This window comes from Rhineura floridana, chromosome 5 (assembly GCF_030035675.1).
Source record: "Rhineura floridana isolate rRhiFlo1 chromosome 5, rRhiFlo1.hap2, whole genome shotgun sequence".
Taxonomy (NCBI): Eukaryota; Metazoa; Chordata; class Lepidosauria; order Squamata; family Rhineuridae; genus Rhineura; species Rhineura floridana.
Window position 1 is genome coordinate 123,777,076 of NC_084484.1, and position 22,194 is coordinate 123,799,269.

Here is a 22,194-nt window from a genome sequence, read left to right on the forward strand (position 1 = left end):
ACCCTAATTATTTTTCAAAATCTTGGTGGAATGAACAGGCGAAGTACAGGAGTATGGCATGGTTGAGTACTTGCAGTCTTTTTTATTTTATTTTTATTTTAAAAAGTAAACTTTAAAGGTGGCTAGCATGACAACTCCTGGAACTATCCACCTGCAGGTTGGCAGGTTTACTCACTTACATAGCAGCTACCATGTCTCCAAATTTCATGTCTCTAGATCAAAAAAGAAAATTATGGCCATTTTGGTTTTGCAATGTAAGTCAGTGAGATTTCTGGAGATCTGTAATATCCAAATTGTGATCCAGATTCAAATCGTGTCGGATCGGTTCTGAATCTGTCCATAGTGAATTGGGTGTGATCTGTGTTTATAAATCAGAGCCACAAATCGGATTGGAGGTATGTACACAGCTCTAGTGAGGCATATGGAAAAGTAAATGGCTTGGAGTAGAGAACATGCTTTGCATGCAGAAGGTCCATGTCCAGTCCTTAACATCTCCAAGTAGAGCTGGGAGACACCTACCTGACACCCTGAAGAGCCACTGCCAATCAGTGTAGACCAGGGCGTGCCAACCTTTTGGGACAAGAGGGTACATTTCAAATTTTGAGAGAGTTCTGATGGCACCAGACACAGAATGGCTGCCATGGGGTTGTGGCATAAAACAAAATGACTGTCATGGGAGCATGGCATAACACAAAATTGGAGAGTAGTCATAGTGAAGCTTTTCCCATAAGTTAATTTCCACACTAGAAAAAGCTTAACCTCTTGAATTTCTGTTTGCCATGCCGTTGTTAAAGGCATAAGAACCTTGTTCTTCCCCAATGCCATGTTGACCATTGAACCGCACTGTCACTGAGTTTGTTTTCCATCAAGTCTGAAAACCTGTAACTAGGGGGAGTTATGTCTTTGCCCAGTCTGGGAACGGATTGCCAAGGCCGTTGCTATGGTAGCCATCGCGATAAACTGGGAAAAGTTCTAGCAGCTATCTGTGTTAAGCTGTGTCTTCTGTATCATGCCTCTGAACTGAGAGGTTCTCTTCTGTGTTTACCTTTGAAGAGAGATGTACCAGAAGGGGGGTGACTGAAGAAACTCTACATGTATTTACTCTTAAGCCTATGGCCATAATGTCTTAATAAAGACTCTTAACATGCTCTAATGCTCTGAAGAAGTTTCTTGCTCAACTTAACTCCAACGTAATGTATGCTGTTTCACGCAACAACGCACACACGTCAACATGCCAACCAAAGCATAGGCTGCTATCCTATACCCACATACCTGGAAGAAAGCCCCATTAAACACAAATGCTTACTTCTGAGTAGACATTTATACCATTGTACTGTAAGTTAACTATACAGTGAATTCTTAACGAGAGCCTGGTCTGTAGCTCCTGCAAAGCAGGAGACATGCCTAAGCCTCTTTGCAGAGTTCTCACATTTGCCTTTTGGGAAGAGCGGGATTCTTTAACATTCACCCACACTAATTGTGTAGTAATATTTGCAGAAAATAACTTCTAGGCACTACCTAATCTGAGGCAAACTCATTGGCTAATAACATTGGCAGGCAGGAACAGCCTGGCTGGGTCATTTCACATAAATCACTTAGAAAGGTACCTGTACATTGTGCCCCATAACTTTCTTTCTAGGAGGACTAGAGACTTTTTTTTGGTTTTAAACAATGAAACCTCAGATTCTGGGCTACCTGCTGGGCATGCCACTGAAGATCTTTGTGGGCTCCATGGCACTCATGGGCAATGTATTGGCAACTCCTGGTGTAGTCAGTGCTGAGCTAGACAGACTATAATTATCTGATCCGTATTAATTTTGTACTGGCAAAATCCTTGATATTTCCAGAAGTTCATGCACTTTAAATTATATTCCTGTAGTATTGGAGCTAAGAGCAGGACAACAAAAATGGATTTTGCAAGCCATTATGGCTGGTAAGAGACTTCTACTTTGAACCTGGAAGGACAAATACCCACCATTTGTTATGCAATGGACTGACCACCTCACTGCCCTGGCTACGTTTGAACATATCTCATATAGACATCAATTTCAAGTCAGTAACAGTTTGGACATCTGGAGGGCCAGAGCTTGGAAGATTACTTTTAAAAAGTAATAAATTACAGTTACAATTACTTGGCCCAAAAAAGTAGTAATTACCGTTACAATTACAATTGCTCTGAAAGTAACTGATTACTTTACTTTTTCTCAAAAGTAATCACTACAATTACATTTCAGTTACTTTTAAAAAAAAACTCCTACAAGGTGCTGGCCTTGGCTGCTGCACATCTAAGAAGCCTAAAACAATATTAAAAATAAACACACACACACAGGGGGTAGTAGAATAAAAAAATGTATCCATAAGATTAACATAATGGCATAACAGAATCTCACATCCCCCCAAGCAATGAAGATACCCCAACTCTTGCAATCAAATTTTACACTTGAAATGCTTTTATAATATGTTTCTGTTATGTCTCAAAAGAACAAGATGCTCAAAGAGCATGTCAGACAAGGAATGTCTTTTTACAGTCATTACGTTGCCACCAGTACTGAACAGGCGTTCTACTGCGGCGCTTGAAGGCATGCCTGTGTCGTGCTGCAAAAAACACCGCAGCACACGTGGAAAGCCATGGAGTGATGACACTTCCCTGCTGGGAGACCTCAGGTACCTCACCAGTTCCTCCTCAGCAGTGTCCACTGCTGACTTCTTGCCCTGGGGGAGAAAGTTAAAGAAGTCATCTTCTAAGTCATCTCTTTCCTGGTCTTTATCTGAAGACTGATCACTGTGCTCATTAAGTACACCCATCTTTATTTCAGCTTTCAACAAGGCTTCCATTGTGTATCTAAGAAAGAGAGAGGATATGTTAACACATATATGTTAGGAAACCATCATCTGCTCTTCATTTCCTGATGCTTGTCATGTCCCCTGGTTCAGGGTCCAGCCTGAGCCTGTGGATGATGACATGGAAGGTAGGAAGGTGACCAAGTCACCACACTCATGGGGCAGCACAGCAGACCCTTAAGGATTACCTGCAGCAACCCAAGGTTGTGATGAGGAGCCCCAGGAAGAAAAGGCCCAGCCCCTGCCTACCACCTTAAGCCCTCTGATGCCTCCCTTGAGGCAACATTTCCCTTGGAGTAATCCACCCAAAGGGCTTCCCTAATGTTCTTACTTGTTGGTATGGGTGGTGGCCTGACACAATTCCAGCCAATCTAGTTTGAAGCGAGGGTGTAGGCAGGCTGCCAGAAGAAGCCTCTTGTCCTCCCAGATAGCTGCAAACCGCTTTCTTAGGGCTTCGCGCACACCTCTCAGCAGCTGAAAACAGTATGTGTACCTCTCAGGTTTCTTTTCCAGTCCTTCTAACTTGCGGTCCAGATTGCAGAGCGTTGGTAGCAAATACCCCATGAACATGCCGTTCTCCCGTTGCAGGATATCTAGGGACTGGGCTAGTGGCTCCATAATCTCTGTGTATTCCTGTACCACTTCAATCTCAGCAGCTGTGATCCTGGACAAGGAGCAGCGGTCCATTATGGCATGCATTTTTAGTGGCACAGTTGACAGGAGCTCATGTAGTTGCTTCAATGCATCAAAGGTGGAATTCCACCTGGTCTTACTCGGTACCTTCAGATACACACCACATTGCGCACGGATATACTCAGCAATCTGTGCTGACTGGTTCTGCTTGGACCACAACTTGCTGCACTTTCCCATCAAGGATCGAAACTGTTTCTTGAAAGGACCAAGAAGACTACTTTTGGAGGAGTCAGAAAGCATGGCCTCTATGTCTTGTGTTGCCACAAGGTTGAGGGTGTGGCTAGCACATCTCTGGTGTGGTGGTAAAACAAAATCCTCTCCTGAGTCTGCAGCTTCTTCCTCTGCCTCAGGTCCTGTGTCCAGGATCTCACAGATAGGCACAAACTCCACCTCAGCCTCCTCCTCCTCCTGGTTATCACCATCATCGTCACTGGTGCCTGCAGCTTCCACTGGTTCTTTGGCCATGAAAACTCTGAACGCTTTCACAAAGTTGGAGCCATTGTCTGTAGTAGTGCACATAACTTTGTTGTGGATCCTGTACTGCACATGTACATCATGCAGTGCTTTTGAAAGGACATCGTATGTATGGCGCCCCTTCAGACGCTTACAAGCCAAGGCCCTGACCTCACGTTTCAGGGTAGTTGGGTTGATCCAGTGGGCTGTTACCCCAAAGTAACTCTTCTTGCCATTGGTCCAACAATGTGCAGTGGTTGCTATATATGCCACAGCACCCATTTGGTTTGCAAGAGTTTCTCTCATGTGGCATGCTCTCTTCTCAATTCTGTCTCTCAGAGTCTTGGCACATATGATGGTGAGATCTTTGGGGAGTCCAATGCGAACCAGATTAATGAATGATGGTTTGTCCACAGTCTGAAGTGGTAATGTCTCCTCTACAATGAAATCAATGATTCTCCTGTCGAGATTGCTCTGGGTGACAGGCTCCCTGCCAGATCCCCACCTCTCAAGGGTTGTCTGCTGCTGCTTCAGCATTTTGGGAGGAGGGGTGTCATGCATTGGTTCAGGAAGGCCACGTCTCCTTGCCTTTATTGCTTCTTCAATTGCTCTCAGCTTCTCAGGGTGTGCCCTCTGAGGAAGAAGAACAAAGCATGAATCCAAGAAAAAATGGAAGAGGAACTTCACAATTTAAACATAAATAGACAATGGACACTCTTTGAGGACCAGCATGACAGAGGCTTACCTCAAGATGTTTCTTCACATTGGATGAGGAGGAAACAGCTGATCTCAGATTTTTGATCCTTGGAAGGCAGTAATTGCATCGTACAACAACATTTTCCCCACTCTGGCTCACAAATGTACACGCTTTCTCAAAGCCAAACCATGGTGCTTGCTGTTCTGCAGATGTGGCTGTGGGCAACTGGCACTGCTTCATGCCCTCCTCCTCCTCATGCACAGGGCCTCCTTTCTGAACCTCACTTTCTAGTTTTGCCTCCTCAGGATCAACAAGCTGTGACTCAAGTGGCCGCACTAACTGACTGCTGCTCTCAGCAGCAAAACCTGCAACAGGCGTCTCTGTAATAAACAAGAGATAATGCTCCTATATGGGTGAACTTCAGCTGTGATGTGCCCCCATCTCTTCCCCATGCTGCAAGATGCCCCAGTCAGAGTGGAAGTAAGCAGGTCGATAGCACAATTAAAAGAGATCCTATTTGCACCATTTTTGCTCACTGAATAACCCTGCCTGGGCCAGTCTAACCTATTATCTCACAGGGTTGTTGTGAGAACAAAATGAGACTAGGGTTCAAATCCCCACATAGCCATGAAGCTCACTGGGTGACCTTGGGCCAGTCACTGCCTCTCAGCCTCATGAAAACCCTATTAATAGGGTCACCATAAGTTGGAATCAACTTGAAGGCGGTACATATATTTTTTATTTTGAATATGATGATTATGATAATAAATATGCAGCATTTCAAATTAATTCTGTATGAGAAGCATTCCATGCCAAGCTTGGAAAACCAAGGATGAGGTATAAAATGTAGACAAAAATACTTTTGACAAAATGCCGTTTATCTTTTATATCTATATCTATAATTAGCAATACAGGTGAATGGTGTATGTAAAGTATTTTTTCTTTCCCTTTTTTATTAATATTTTAGTACTACTGCTAAAGTTCTGATGAAAGAATAAAGCATTCATTAGCCAAATTCAAATGATTAGAACACATCACATAAATTCCACTGAAGTTGGAGTTTTTGCCATAGAAAATGAAAAAAACATATAACCTATGATAGCCCAATAGACAATCGGCACTAATATAAAACCCTATTGCTTCTCATTTGCAAATCTTGCAAGATCTAAGGTAACTCTAGATCATGTGAGTTCAGGTGATGCATGTTATGTACATTTGTATAGATATTAGCAGAGATTGTCAACAGTCTATCTCTCTCTGGGACTGGGAATCTCTTTCTCACAGAACATGAGTTTGAGAGCTGGGGGACTGAGAGGAGGAGCTGCAAGGACCCTACTTCTCACCTCATCTCTGCCAAGAACAAAAAAATCAGCCTTAAGCCATTTATTATACGCCTAATGATTTTTTATTTTTATTATGATGATGATGATTACTGAGACAGTTTTTGTCCCACATACAATTCAGTCTTGTGATTAAACAGGACAAAAATACAAATAAAAAGAAAGATGGAGTTCAAATAAATATACAATAAAAAGCTAGCCGGCATTTTAAAAGGCAGGAGTGCTCTGTCTGGATAAATACAGCACACAGGTATGCATAGGAACAAGGGGGAGAGTTCAAAAAGGGGGGGAAGGAAGAGAAGTAGGCCAGAGCTTGGAAAAGTTACTTTTTTGAACTACAGCTCCCATCAGCCTAATCCAGTGGCCATGTTGCCTAGGGCTGATGGGAGTTGTAGTTCAAAAAAGTAACTTTTCCAAGCTCTGAGTAGGCTGAAGTTTCAGAAGTGCCTTGTGATTGATGGGGGGGCAGCAAGGCAAGGAGAGGCAGTGGGAGGGGCAGAAGGGGCCGTGGGGGGGCAAAAATGCCATGGGGGGCAGAAGGGGCCGTGGGGGGGCGGAAGGGGCCGCAGGGGGCGCACGCGCACACACACACACACACACAAATCATCATCACTCACCTCTACAGCTCTTTGCCATTCTGCTGCTTCCTTCTCCTCCATTGTCCTTGCCCTGGCTTTTTCCTCTGCATCCATTTTTTCCTCTCAGACGCTAGCAGGCCCTGCCTATTCACCTCTTCCCTCGTGCCTCCTAACACAGATCACGAGGGAAGAGAGAGTCTGCGCAGAGGTCCAATCAGTGTGAGGCACATGTCTTGTGTTAACCAATCACAGCCAGGAGCTGACTTCCCCTTGTTCCCGCCCCCAAGTAACGTCCAACCTAACGTGGAAACGTTAAAGTTGCAGTTGAAAAGTAGGGAAATTAGTAGTTGTTCCGTTACTTGCCAAATGTAATGGAATTACCCAGTCGTTATTTAAAATTGTAACTAATTACAAGTAACTCGTTAAAAATAACGAGTTACTTCCAAGCTCTGTGGAGGGCTTATATTAGTTTATATGCTTAACTCAACACGCATGTACTGATGGTTATTGTATCTGTAATGTAAACTGATGGTGGTTCATTGTGGTTAGTAGTCGTAGTCATATATTTCTTTTTCTTTATTTTATTTTTATGTCTTTAATATTTTTACTTATTTTATTTCATCAATTTTTCTTTGTTCTCATCTCCCCCTTCATTAAATGAAATAAAATAAGAAGACCAATTATCTGAAATGGTATAAGGCAGCTTTCATGTACCTGTAAGGGGTAGATGCTCCTAACTGAAGTCTCACAGGGTTCAACCTTTAAGGTAGCTCCCATCCTCTTTGACTGTCAATCGTGCTGGTTTGGAATAATGGGTGTCTAAGTCCATGTTGTTTACCTCTGACTTACATGTTTAAGTGCTTCCTCTTTACCTCTGGTCTGCGAAGAGCCACTTGTTGCATAGAACTGTGTGTGCAAATGAACTTAAATTTTTGTATGGTCATTTGACATTTATTGAAATTTTTCATCTGTGCAAACACATTCACTGCTTTTGTGAGAGCTATTTTTGCTGAATCATTTATTGGGATTGAGTTTGCTGTAGCCTTTAGCTTTCAGCTACATAGTACTTTTGCAGTTACATCACTACTGGTATGTAATGAAATAAGCTGATATCCAGACTGGCCTACATACTTCTAGACATCAACTGCAAAACTGTCCTGCTGCAGGCATATATAAACTGCTGCAATTTTCCAAAACATTTGGTTGTAAATATTTGAAATTGTGTGTATTTATAGACAACACTCTTCCTTCCCAGCCTTCAAAAAGATGGTTACTATTGCTTAGTTTGGATGTGCCTTTGATTTTTTTTTCTAATTTTCAGAATTTGTTGATCATTCTGCAGTTTTTAATAAATCAGTTGTTTGCTTTAAATAATTTTATTGCTATTATTTTGATGATGGCCCCTAAACTGGTTCACAGATATATGGGACTCAAAAGTGGCCAATAATTAAAAAATATTTTAAAAGGAACACACAATAATTCATTTATTTTATTTATATAAATATTTCTGTCATCCCCTTTTGATACCCATGCACCACTTGAAGATGGCTTACAACTATTAAAAACCAAAGTACAATAAAGTATATTAAAATACAAAGTATGGAACAAAAAACCCCACATAATATACAGCACATAAAATATGTGACATTAAAATCCATTTAAAAACATCAGAGATCGCAAGTAAAAAATATGTTAAGAATAAGAGCTATCCAGAATACAGAGAAATATAACCAGAAAGCAGGCCATTCATGCATCATAGGACAAGGTGTTCACAGTATTGGTGCAGCCATGGAAAAGACCCTATCTCTTGTTATCATCAACCATGCTTCCACCTAGCTGAGAAGGGCCTCTCCTTTTGTTATCTTAGGGAGCGCACAGAATGATATAGGAGTAAGTGATTCTTTAAGTATGCTGGGCCCAAGCCATTTATGGCTTTAAAGATAATTGCCAATACTTTGAATTGCACCCAGATGCAAGTTGGCAACCAGTGCAGACATTGCAGGATCAGTATAACTTGGTCTAATAGGTGTATACTTGCTAACAGTCCTTGCTGCTGCATTCTAAAACAGTTGCAGCTTCTAGAGACTTTTCAAGGTAGCCTTATGTAGAGTAATGCAGTCTTGAAGGCATGTGTTACCATAGCCAGGTGTGACTTCTTCAGGAATAGGTGCAGCTACTGCACCAGCCTAAGCTGAGCAAAGGCAATTCTGGCTACCACCAGATGCCATCCAGATGTTAAGCTGCATCCAGGAATGGTCCCAAACTGTGGACCTAATTGAATCTCTGTTCCTCCTCCTGACCTAGTATACATCTGTCAAGCTTCAATTTGTTAGCCCTCTTTGCCTGTTGGTGACTCATGGTGCTAGTTTGAAATACCAACAACTTGCTTGGTATTAGTTGAACAAAAGAAATATACCTGTGTGTCATCTTCATATTGATGACTATGCACTTCAGACCTTCTGAACTCTTTCCACATTCCATGTAGATGTAGAAAAATATGGAGAATGGAGTCAGTACCTGAGAGACTACATGCTAATGGCTAAGGTGCTGAATAGAAATCCCTCATCATCATCTTCTGGGACTCAGCCCCAAGGAAGGATGAGAACCACATGAAAACAGTCCCCCTCAAACCCATTTCCTTCACTTCTGCCAGGCGGTCCAGAAGGATGTTTGGGTCAGTAGTGTAGAATGTCTCTGAAAGGTCCAGCAGAACCAACAGGAATGTTGTACTCCTGTTTGGTTTCCAGTATAGCTGCTTTACTCCACAAACCAGGCTAGAAGCCAAATCAAAGTGGATTTAGATAATCTGTTTCATCCAAGAAACCTTGAAGCTTAGATGCCGCTATGTGATTGAGTAATGTCAGTTTTGAGACCAGTCAGTAATTATCCAAAATGGTTGGGTCCTTAGAGGATTTTTGCTGTAGTGGTCCAACTAAGCCATATTAAGTCTGATGGAACCACATCCTTCTTTAAAGTGGTATTCATCACTCTCCTCATCTACTCAGCCAAATGTGGGCTGGCTTAACTAAGAAAATTAGGGGTAGAGTGCACAAGTGTTTCATCTTGTATGACCAAGGATCCTGTTCACATCCTTAAACTGTACAAACTGAAACCTTTCCATCACAACTGAAGAAGCAGACAACAAAGACATGTTGTTAGCAGCTGTTACATCCATGGTGTCAAAATAAGTTGCATTCACACCAACTTAATCTACAAAACTCCAAGCAACATTGTCACAGCGAGAAACCAGATGGTCAGCTCTACTGCTTGATGTTAACCATCAAAATAAGTCCACTGAAGCTATTTTTTAAAAAGCCAGGATTAGCATTATTAGGACTGTGTATTGGGCCTAATAGGAACCTTAAGTCAAAAGAACTGGTCCATATGGTATTAATTGCTGCCAGTAGGTCATTGTAAAGGAATGGAAAGAACTTAATGGGAGTTTATTGAATAGGTGGTATAATCAGGTGTGGTGCATTGCCTTTTTGGAGAAACTAACACAGAAATTACTGTTAACCTGGGGTCAAAGTAAACAAGATCTATTTTTTTGCCATGTGGTCCAATTTTATTGATTATACAAGTTTACCAGAACATGGGAGATCCCCATCACCAAATTACACAAGACAATGGATTTTGTAGTTTTGTGGATCTGCTGCATCAATTTGTATGTTTTGGAAGTTATGATAAACTTTTTATCCTGTGTTCCTTTCAGAACATTGTTGATTGTTTAAGATCGTATTATTTCATCCTCTCCCCCCTTACTATAATTTTATGTATTTTACCTGCTTCTCTTATTTTCATAATTTTATTTATTTATTATTTGATTTATATCCTGCCCTTCATCCCAGCAGGAGCCCAGGGCAGCAAACAAAAGCACTACAATCACTTTAAAACATCATAAAAACAGACTTTAAAATACACTAAAACTAAACAACTTTAAAAACATTTTTTTAAAAAGCTTAAAAAACATCTTAAATAAAAAAGAGTTAAAAAAACCATATTGTTTAGAGGAAAAAAGGGTTTAAAAATATTAAAAAGCAATTCCAACACAGACGCAGACTGGGATAGGTCTCAACTTAAAAGACTTGTTGAAAGAGGAAAGTCTTCAGTAGGCGCCGAAAAGATAACAGAGATGGTGCCTGCCTAATATTTAAAGGGAGGGAATTCCACAGTGTAGGTGCCGCCACACTAAAGGTCTGTTTCCTATGTTGTGCAGAACGAACCTCCTGATAAGATGGTATCTGCAGGAGGCCCTCACCTGCAGAGCGCAGTGATTGACTGGGTATATAAGGGGTAAGATGGTCTTTCAGGTATCCTGGTCCCAAGCTGTATAGGGCTTTGTACACCAAAACTAGAACCTTAAACTGGCCCTGGTAGCAAATGTGCAGCCAGTGCAATTCTTTCAGCAGTGGGGTGACATGTGGGCGATACCCTGCCCCAGTGAGCAGTCTCGCCGCTGCATTTTGCACCAGCTGCGACTTCCGGCCCAACTTCAAGGGCAGCCCCACATAGAACGCATTACAGTAATCCAGCCTGGAGGTTACCAGTGTGTGGACAACAGCGGTTAGGATATCCCGGTCCAGAAATGGCCGCAGCTGTCATATCAGCTGAAGCTGGTAAAAGGTACTCCTAGCCACAGAGGTCACCTGGGCCTCTTGCAACAAAGATGGATCAAAGAGCACCCCCAGACTACGAACCTGCTCTTTCAGAGGGAGTATGACCCCATCCAAAGTAGGCAACTGACCAATTATCCAAACTCAAGAACCACCAACCCACAATGCCTCCGTCTTGCTAGGATTCAGGCTCAGTTTATTGGCCCTCATCCAGCCCACCACTGAGTCCAGGCACTGGTCCAGGGCTTGCATGGCCTGTCCCGATTCAGATGTTACGAAGAAATAGAGCTGGGTATTGTCAGCATAGTGCTGACACCTCACCCCGAATCTCCTGATGACCACTCCCAGGGGTTCCATATAGATGTTAAACAGCATGGGGGACAAGATGATACCCTGCGGCACCCCACAGCACAAGTGCCAGGGGGCCGAAAGACAGTCACCCAATGTTATTCTCTGAGAGCGACCTTGGAGATAGGAATGGAACCACTGTAAACCAGTGCCTCCAATACCCATCCCACCAAGTCAGCCCAGAAGGATACCATAGTCAATGGTATCAAAAGCCACTGAGAGATCAAGTAAGAATAACAGGGTCGCACTCCCCCTGTCCTTCTCCTAAATCCATCAGGGCAACCAAGGCCGATTCAGTCCCATAACCAGGCTTGAACCCAGACTGGGATGGGTCAAGATAATCTGTTTCATCCAAGAGTACTTGCAATTGCTGTGCCACAACCCTCTCAATCACCTTCCCTAAAAAGGGGGTATTTGCGACTGGTCGGTAGTGGGCTTTTTCAGGAGTGGTCAGATCACCGCCTCTTTCAAGGTGGCTGGAACACTCCTCCTGCAATGATGCATTGACCACACCCTGGATCCACTCGGTCAAACCCCCTCAGCAAGCCTTAATAAGTCAAGAATGGCAAGGGTCGAGAGGAGACGTTGCTGGCCACATAATTGCAAGCACCTTGTCCACGTCATCAGACTGCATCAACTAAAACCGTTCCCAAGAAGTTGCAGCAGATGTTGCACTGGACACCTTACTGGGGACTACAGTAGATGTGGATGGGGCATCAAGACTACTACAGAGGCGAGCAACTTTACCCTCAAACTGCCTTGCAAACAATTCACAGTGGGCCTCCAAAGGGTCTAAAACTCCATTTCCTGGAGTTGATGTCAACAGACCCCTGACAATGCGGAAAAGCTGGATGGCTACTTGTGGATGCGATGGAGGCAGAGAAGTGGGCCTCCTTTGCTGCCCTCACTGCCACATAGTAGGCACGGTTAGTATTGTATTCAGAAAAAGATAAATTATGACTCTCTGCAACTTTAACAGGTTGGGGATATTAGTTTTAAAACTCTCAGGGGAGGGACTTCTTCCCTTATAATTCTTAATTATAACTCTTAATTACTGATCCCAATCCAAATCAAGCTTGGATTTCACTTATTGCTGCCTAAATGCCTTTTTGCTGATTACAATGGATTATACTACAATTCCTCTGAAAATGGTTGTGTTTTAATTCAGGATCTTGCACTAATGTGATTGCCCATGCTTATTGATGCAACACCCTTGAATTTTCCCTAAGACAGCTATTTTATTGTATTTAACACATTCATCAGAGTAATTGTGTATGCATTTGTATAGACAAACAAGAACAGCTTGGGTGCCTCTTAACATTAAAACTGTTCCTGGTAGAGGCCTCCTGGCAGCACTTCTTATTTCTGAAATCAGTTCTTTCTGGTATGTCTTGGAACTCTGTCTAGGAAAGAAGAGTCTTTGAAGGAGGATTAATGTAAGCTTTAAAAATAAATCTATGGCTGCAGTTCATGCTTTATTTATTTTTGACAGTCTAGATTGTGGCAAGCAGCAGCAGAAAAATCCTATCATGATTGTTAGATGATTTCTTTAGATTGTGGAACCAAGATAGAAACTTACTTTAGGGAATGTTTCATTTTTAAAAGAAATAGGATCTTTAATAGAATAAGACTGGTCTTCTGTGTATAGGCTGGGGGGGGGGGAATTGACTGTCTTCTGAACAAGTCCAAGTAAATTATTTTGGCTTTATTGTGTGCAAGTTTGAAATGGCCTCAGGCATAAGAAATACAAAATGTACTTTTTATTATAAAGAAATAGATAAACGTAATTCTTGACTGGCAGTCCTGTAATTTAAAAACTTTATTCCCATCTAGAAACCATAATTCTGTCACTAGTTCACGGGAATGTAACTTGATTTTCCTTGAAGTAAAAGAGGATGAATGCTCCCAGCGTGCAAAGTGTAATACCTTTGTGGTCTAAAATGATTTCTAAAAAGTCATTTCAGGTATTCTTATTTGATAAGACATGACTACTCAATTTATAGCTAATAAAACAATGCTCTTATCAAAATGAGAGTTCCAGCTCTGTTTCTCAATAGCATTTCTAAACAAATATATACACTTAGCTTCATGAATCCATTAGGCTCATATTTTTAACTCTTTCAATGTGGAAGAAACTGTTTGTCTCTTAAAATACCTGAAAATCTTTGTGTTAGTGGGTAGTATTTTGTTTATGTGTGTTACAGTTTCTGTGATAGGACATCAAGGTGGGCTCCTGCTGAAAGGAAGGGTGGGATATAAATCAAATAATAAATAAATAAATACTACTATAAACGGCAACTCCACCCCCCCTAAAATTGGGATGAACAGAGAACCCATTCTGCAACATCAGTATGACAATAAAATCAGAGCAATTTGAGTAATCAAGCATAAAAGATGGGTTGCCTCTGGTCTGCTGCACTTTGTTGAGACAGTAACAAGGTTTAATAATGTATCTGGTTAGGATTATATGTATACTGAACATTTTGATAATATTCCTGAAGACAATATAATTCTGAGGATTGATAAAATATGATAATGGAAAAAAATCCATACTGGGGCATGTGTGTGTAGTAGGACATATTATTTGTTAACAATAATAACAGAACAAAAATAGTAACATAGCAGGTTGCATTGAAACGTTCCTTTTCTCTAACAGGCCTATATACTTCATATCTATAATTCCTCTGGGTTGGATCTAGAGGAAGCGATTCAAGACAGTATAGCTGGCTGTTATTTGAGTTATATATACAGAAAACTTGTGGTATTATTGGAAGCCTCTGGTGTGTGTATTCACAGAAAGCAAACCACTAAGCCCTTTTTATTTCACCAATCTTTTAGTGTGGGTTAAAATTCTGTATCCCTGTTTCCGGGATACTTTATTCTGTTCTGACTGGTTGGTTGATATGAAATTGGTTTTAGTTGTTTTCATTGTGGTTTTATGTATTTTATGATTTTTTTGTAAGCTGTTTTGAGCTTGTTTAAACATGTATGCCCCATTTTTCTTTAAGTCCTTTCTACAACTTCAATCTCAGGTGACTTGAAGGTTGCATGTGCATTAAATTGAAAACCTGCAGAGGACCTATGTGTATGTGGCTCTCTCTATGAAAAAGCAGGTTTCATTATGTACAGCAGTTGTTTAGGATGCTTTTAAATGCATGGTTAGTGAACATGAGTGGGTTGCAGTTCAGGACAGCATGTGTGATCTTGCTCCCCACATGTAGCTGGTTACCTGAAACTAAAGTCATGAACAGGATTATAGCATTTCTAGCTTTGCAACTTGAAAACTCATATTCACCAGCAGAAGTTAAAATTGTCATTAAGTAGCCTATAACCACATGTGAATAAATGCATAAACTGAAACTTTAAAGAAAGGTATTGGAGTGCTTACAGTCAGTGGATGCCACACCTAACTACCTAGGTTGTTACTGAGCGCAAGTGCAGACCACTCTTCTTAAGAAACAATACTGTATAGCCCATGCTCATTCTGTATATCTGAATGTGATCACAACTATGTGATCAATCAAACTTGATTATAAATTAGGTTATATATTTTATATATTTTACTCCTTATAAAGGGATAATAACCTGCTTAGACATCATAGGAAGCTGTCTTACACCAAGTCAGACAATTGGTCTGTTTAGCTCAATATTATTTATGCTAACTGGCAGCAGTTATCCAGGTTTCCAGGTAGGTAATTCCCAATCTTACCTGGAACTGTCTAGAACTGAATCTGGGGCCTTCTGCATACAAAGCATGTACTTGCATGTACTTGCATGTACTTTTACCACTAAGCTACAGCCCCTCAAATGTACATGATCAAATACTGTTGAATTTCTAGGCCATGAAAGACTTATGCACTTTGTAGAGATGCACATGAAATGCACATGTAGCTTCTCCTGTCATATAGTATTATGAAGTCAAAAGCTGTATCTGACAGAGTTGGCTTTTTCTTTCTTTTTGTTGTTGTGTGTCTAAGAGTTATGTTCGTCAATTTTTTTTTCATAATATAAGGGCGCAATCCAACAGTTGTTTACACCAGCTGAGGGGAATTGGATATGGATAAGTTCTTCATCCCAGCTCAGCCAGAGATTCTCTGGAGAAGCCCAGCCTGGTGTAAGGGGAGCTGGAAGAAGCCGACAGAAGGCCTGAAAAAGGGGTGTTCGAGGAGTGTGTCAGTTGAGGGGCTGGTTGGAGGGACTTACATTCACTGTTCTGCTAGTTCCAGTGCATTTCCACCTGTCTTTGCTTAAAATGGGGGCACATGACGCTAGTCAAACCCCACCCCTTTTTTCTGTAAAACCTGATGGAATCAGGTGAAGTGCACTTTTTAAAATTTGTGTCAGAGATTTCACAACCAACCAGCAGATCAACACATAGCCCCTCCACATGTAGCCAATGGAAACGCTTTGCTATAGATGACTAGTGTGCTCACAGCCCTACACTATATCCCATCCCGTTTGGCTCACTCCTGCAGCCTTCCATCCCAGCAGCTGGTACAACTGGAAAAGGGGTGGCAGATGGAAACGTATTTTGTTTCCTTCCACAGTGTCCTGCTAGTACAGCCAGCATCCTCCCTGCCAAGAGGCCTCCAAGCAGCAGCTGGTTGTGGCGGCCCCTTCCAGCAGCTTCACCTCTACTGGCTTTGGCGGCCCCTTCCAGCAGCTTCACCTCTACTGGCTTTGCTCCTGCCAGCCTTTGGGAAAATGGATTGCTCTGTAACTCACCCTGCTTTGTCTAAGCTCCTTAGATGTTGCATATACTTTTATATCTCCAACATGCTACCAAGCTGTCTTTTTTCTTTTACACTAACAAAAAAGTTCTATTTTTCATAATTTGTGTTGTAGGCCCGTTTAAAGCACTGTTTTTTTTTATTAGATCACACAGTGAATTTTGGGTTGCAGTGCTTTAATTCAAGATAGTGGTCCAGATTCTGTAATAAAATGCATGCTATAACAGTATCGGGTCCTATTCATTATACCAGTAGTTTATTTTAATAAGATTTCTTCCCATCCCTTCACCGTAAGGTCCCAGGGTGGATTACACTTATCAAAACATAAAATCATTACAACTTTAAAAGAAGTAAAACCAGTACAAATTCAATAAAAGAGGCAGATCCTGCAAAACAAAATACCTTAATTGTCAAAGGCCAAGGTAAAGAGGTGCATGGCCCATCTAGTCTAGCATCCTGTTCTTACAGTGGCTACCAGATGCCAATCATAACCTGGGTACAACAGCACTCTCCCCTCCTGCAGTTTCCAGCAACTTTTGTTCAGAAGCATACTGCCTCCAACAGCGGAGGTAAAATGTAGCCATCATGGTTAAGTAGTTGTTGATAGCCTTACCGTCCATGAATTTGTCTAAAGCTCTTTGAAAGACATCCAAGTTGGCTGCCATCACTGCTTCTTGTGGGAGTGAATTCCATAGTTTAACTATGCACTGTGTGAAGAAGTACTTTCTTTTGTTAGTCCTGAATCTTCTGCCATGCAGCTTCATTGAATGTTCCTGAGTTCTAGTGTTATGAGAGAGGGAGAAAAGCTTTTCTCTATCCATTTTGTCTATGGACCTCTATCACGGCTCCTCTTACTAATCTTTTCTCTAAACTAAAAAGCCCCAATGTTGCAACTTTCCTCATAGATTTCCTTAGCAGATTATAAAGCAGTCAATCTGAAAGCCCCTTGAAAGCAATGCAGTGATTACTAGGAGCCAACATGGATTTATGAAGCACAAATCCTGCCAAACTAATCTCATCTCATGTTTTGATCAAGTAACCTCTCTTGTAGACTGTGGGAATGCTGTGGACATAATATATCTTGACTTCAGCAAAGCTTTTGACAAAGTGCCCCATGATATTCTGATGAGCAAGCTAGCTAAATGTCGGCTGGATGGAACAACTATTAGATGGATCCACAGTTGGCTCCAGAATCATACTCACAGAGTGCTTATTAACAGTTCCTTCTCAAACTGGGAAGAAGTAACGAGTGGGGTACCACAGGGCTAGGTCCTGGGCCCAGTGCTCTTTAACATTTTTATTAACGACTTGGATGAGGAGGTACAGAGCATGCTTATCAAATTTGCAGATGATACAAAATTGGGGGGCATAGCTAATACCGTGGAAGACAGAAACAAAATTCAAAGGGACCTTGGTAGGCTGGAGCATTGAACTGAAAACAACAGAATGAAATTCAACAGGGATGAATGCAAAGTTCTACACTTAGGAAAAAGGAACCAAATGCTCAGTTATAAGATGAGGGATACTTGGCTCAGCAGTATGACATGTGAGAAGGATCTTGGAACTGTGTCCAGTTCTGGTCTCCGCACTTCAAGAAGGATGCAGACAAACTAGAAAGGGTTCAGAGGAGGGCAACAAAGATGATCAGGGGACTGGAAACCAAGCCCTATGAGGAGAGACTGAAAGAACTGGGCATGTTTAGCCTGGAGAAGAGATGACTGAGTGGAGATATGATAGCACTCTTCAAGTACATGAAAGGTTGTCACATAGAGGAGGGCTGGGATCTCTTCTCGATCAAGCTAGAGTGCAGGACATGGAAGAATGGACTCAAGTTGCAGGAAGCCAGATTTGGACTGGACATCAGGAAAAACTTCCTTTTCCGGTCACAATTCAAAGTGCTGGTTTTGACCTATAAAGCCTTATACGGCCTAGGTCCAGGCTATTTGTCATACCGTATCTCCCTATATGAGCCTGCCCGGGCCCTGAGATCTTCAGGAGAGGCCCTTCTCTCAGTCCCAACACCTTCGCAAGCGCGATTGGTGGGAACGCGAGATAGGGCCTTCTTGGTGGCTGCTCCTAGGTTCTGGAACTCCCTTCCTAGGGAGGTACAAATGGCCCCCTCCTTGCCATCTTTCCGTCGGCAAGTAAAGACTTTTTTATTCTGACAGGCTTTTGAGATAGAAGATGTTTAGGATTGGGCTCTACAAGGTTTGTTTATTGTTTTATGCTGATATTTGTATTATTTTAAATTTTTTTTAGTATTTTAAGTGCCTGTTTCATGGTTTTAAGGTTGCGTATAGTTTAATTGTATCTTAATTGTATATTTTTGTAAGTTTTTAACTACATGTAGTTTTATTTGTAAGCCACCCTGAGTTCCAGTTTGGAAAAAGGGCGGGGTAAAAATAAAGTTTCATTCATTCATTCATTCATCTCCATAAATTGCTGTTAACATATTCATAGAATATTATTAGAAGTTGTATAATCATGATGATATCTTTGACCTAGGCTCTTTTTTTTACTAATTGTTTTAAGAAAATTTTAAAATCTGATTTAAATTTTTAAAATCATTTTTTAAAAATCATTGATTTTTATCAACACTGGTTTTCGTGAAACATATATTAAGCTAACCTGTCTGTAATTTCCAGGATCCTCCTGGATCCCTTTTTAAAAATTGGTGTTATGTTGGCCATTTTCTCAACCTACGGTATGGAGATGGATATTCGAGCTCTTTGAGAAATCTTGGGTAGATGCTGGGAATTTGTCAGTTTTTCGTTTGTCAATAAGACACCATTATTTGCATCAGTTCGTCAGACTCCCTTCCTACAAAGGTTAGTTCAGGCACAGAGATCTGCCCTAGATATTCCTCCAAGAAGACAAAGAATGCATTCAGCTTCTCTGCAATCTTATCTTTTTTTTTAACCACATCTTTGTCATCCAAAGGTCCAACAGCCTGCATAGCTGGTCACCTGCTACTAATACAGAAGTAGTAATATAGATTTTTTTATAGTTCGTTTTCATGTTTTTAGCAATGTGCTTCTCATATTCTTAGCATCTGTTGTCTGCTTGCATTTCTTTTGTCAAAGTTTGGGTTCCTTTTCGTTCTGATTTGGACAAGATTTCTAGTTTCATTTTGGAATGATTTGACTTTCTTGCCTTTGCCTTTTCAGCTTGCTTTTTACCAATCCCCTCAGTTTTGAGAAGTTTCCTCTTTTGAAGTCAGATGTGACAGTGTTGGATTTTCTTGGCAATCTGCTGTTTACATGTATATTGAATTTGATAGCACTATAATCAATGTTACCAAGTGATTCAACACTTATTAAGTGGTCCAACTTAATTTCCACTTACATCTCGCACCAGTTAAAGTTAAGTCCAGGGTTAACACCCCTCTGGTTGGTTCCATTACTAACTATTATAGAGCACAGTTGTTCAGAGTATTTAGACATTTTACGCCTTTATTATGACAGGAACACATATGTAGCCAGTCTATGTGCGTGCAGTTGAAGTCACCCATTACTCCAGTATTTCCTCTTTTGGGTATTTTCCCAGTCTCATTCTCCATCTCAAGATCTCCCTGAGCATTTTGATCAGGGTGATGATAGCATGTCCCCCAGTTGTAAATGAAGATGCTAGATACACCTCTATGGGAAGGGAGTTCCACAATTTAGTGGTTGCCACAAAGAAAGCCTCCCAGGCCTCTATTCCCCAGACTATCCCAGTAATTTGGGATAGTTTTTGAGATGCCAATAATATTGCTACAGGGAGGGAAACATGCTTTCACCTAAAACCGTATGTCCTCACCACACTTTCCTCATCCATGATGCCAACTATAAATATTTTGTTTCTTAGATATAATTAAAGAACAAAATAAAGAGCTAAGAGGTACACAGAGGGCTATAGTAAGAGATCGAACAGCTTTGGAGAGACAGGAAAAGCAATTGGTAAGTAATAAGAGAATTTTAGTTCATCTTTCACAATAACATGCCCAAACTAGTAATGGTAAAGAACAGTGCATCCATCTCCTGAACACTGTTTGCTGTCTGTATTCCATAGCTTTTGATTTTGGAAACATTGCTTTTTTCCCTTTAAATAGCTTTCTTGCTTGTCTAAAATGAGTTGAGTTGAGAAGGACAGATCATGTTGGGGGACCATTTATGCAACAACTTGCTATAATGTTTATGGTAAAAGATAAAAAGTGCATATAAACTAAAAGTAGCTTTCTTTTTAATAAATAGGAATTGGAAATAAAGAAAATGGCTAAGACTGGAAACAAAGAAGCCTGTAAGGTTTTAGCAAAACAGCTTGTGCAGCTGCGAAAACAGAAAACTCGAACCTATGCAGTTAGTTCAAAGGTTACATCCATGTCAACACAAACAAAACTGATGAACTCCCAAATGAAGATGGCAGGAGCAATGTCAACAACAGCAAAGGTAAGCAATTAAATTTGAGTATCCGAAATACTGCTTGTAGGGTACTGTTTTTAATTTATACAACAGCTGTGTTTGGACTATAGTTTTATCATGATAGGAACAAATCTAGATGAGCCTTAGATTCATGCATTCCCCTTCTCCTCTGGCACAGCAGCAAGGAGGAAGATAAGAAATGTTTGCTTCTGTTTTTGATTAACCGCAGTTTGGAATTATCCCCTGAATCCTAATTTAAGGTTAATCTTAGCTATGGTTTGTTGAAACAAGCTAGATTCATAAACTCTGGTTTGAAATTGTCTTGTTTCAAACAAACTCTCTTAAGATTAACCTCAGTTTGTTGATTAACACTAAAGTCAGTATCATTCAGACCATGGTATTCCCAATCTCTATGTATGGATGTGAAAGTTTGACAGTGAAAAAAGTGGATAAGAGAAAAATCAACTCATTTGAAATGTGATGTTGGAGGAGAGCTTTGTGCATACTGCGAAAAAGACAAATAATTGGGTGTTAGAACAAATTAAACCAGAACTATCACTAGAAGCTAAAATGATGAAACTGAGGTTATCATACTTTGGACACATCATGAGAAGACATGATTCACTAGAAAAGACAATAATGTTGGGAAAAACAGAAGGGAGTAGAAAAAGAGGAAGGCCAAACAAGGGAAGTTGATTCCATAAAGGAAGCCACAGACCTGAACTTACAAGATGTGAACAGGTGGTTCATGACAGAGGCTATTGGAGGGCACTGATTCATAGGATCGTCATAAGTTGTAATTGACTTGAAGGCACATAACAACAACAAACAGTTTGTTGGGTTTAGACAACAGTATGCTGCAGTCAATTAAAAATAAGTGAAAACTTCTCAACTCCTCCTTGTGGCTGTACCTGAAGAGGAAGGGCAGGAAGAGCACACAAGCCTAGTCTTGATAAACCATAGTGTATTGTGATGTTCAAACACAGCCAACAAGTACTCTGCAGAAGTCTAACAATAAAATAATCTGCAATTTACAGTGAAAATAGCAAAAGCTTTAATAGAGTATGCATGCCTAAAGAAACTAAACTGATCTTATTTAGCTGACCAATATCTTCTCATAAAAGAGGAAAGGCAATTTGTAACCCACTGAAGACATTTGTACTACCATGCAATTAAGAGTTGAAGGAGTGTTTTGCCTGCAGCTCCCTAACCTGACCTAATATATAATATAATTCTATATTGAACTGTGTACACATGGAAGCACCTGCTTTCTTTTCTGACCTTAAAGACCCAATGGTCCTTTTAAAAGGAGCATAGGTATGGGTGTAACAGCTTAAGCAGGCCAGGAAATACACTTTAAAGAATTATGCAGTTACGACGTTATGAGTAATTTAGATGAGTCTGAAGGATGTTGTGTTTTGACACATACTATCCAGGAGCTTCTGTTCCCTCAGCTGTGCTGGCAGATTTTAAATTGCTTGTTTGTACTTATATGGATCCA

At 40.8% G+C, this 22,194-nt stretch overlaps 1 protein-coding gene across 1 annotated transcript in view; it reads left to right on the plus strand.

Moving 5' to 3' along the window:
• Positions 1-22,194, plus strand: part of CHMP2B (charged multivesicular body protein 2B) — a 42,731-nt gene that overhangs the window by 11,208 nt on the left and 9,329 nt on the right. Inside the window, exons 2-3 of the mRNA XM_061627963.1 lie at positions 20,140-20,231; positions 20,526-20,720. Coding sequence (XP_061483947.1) covers positions 20,140-20,231; positions 20,526-20,720 — 287 coding nt within the window. The remainder of the gene's footprint in view (positions 1-20,139; positions 20,232-20,525; positions 20,721-22,194) is intronic.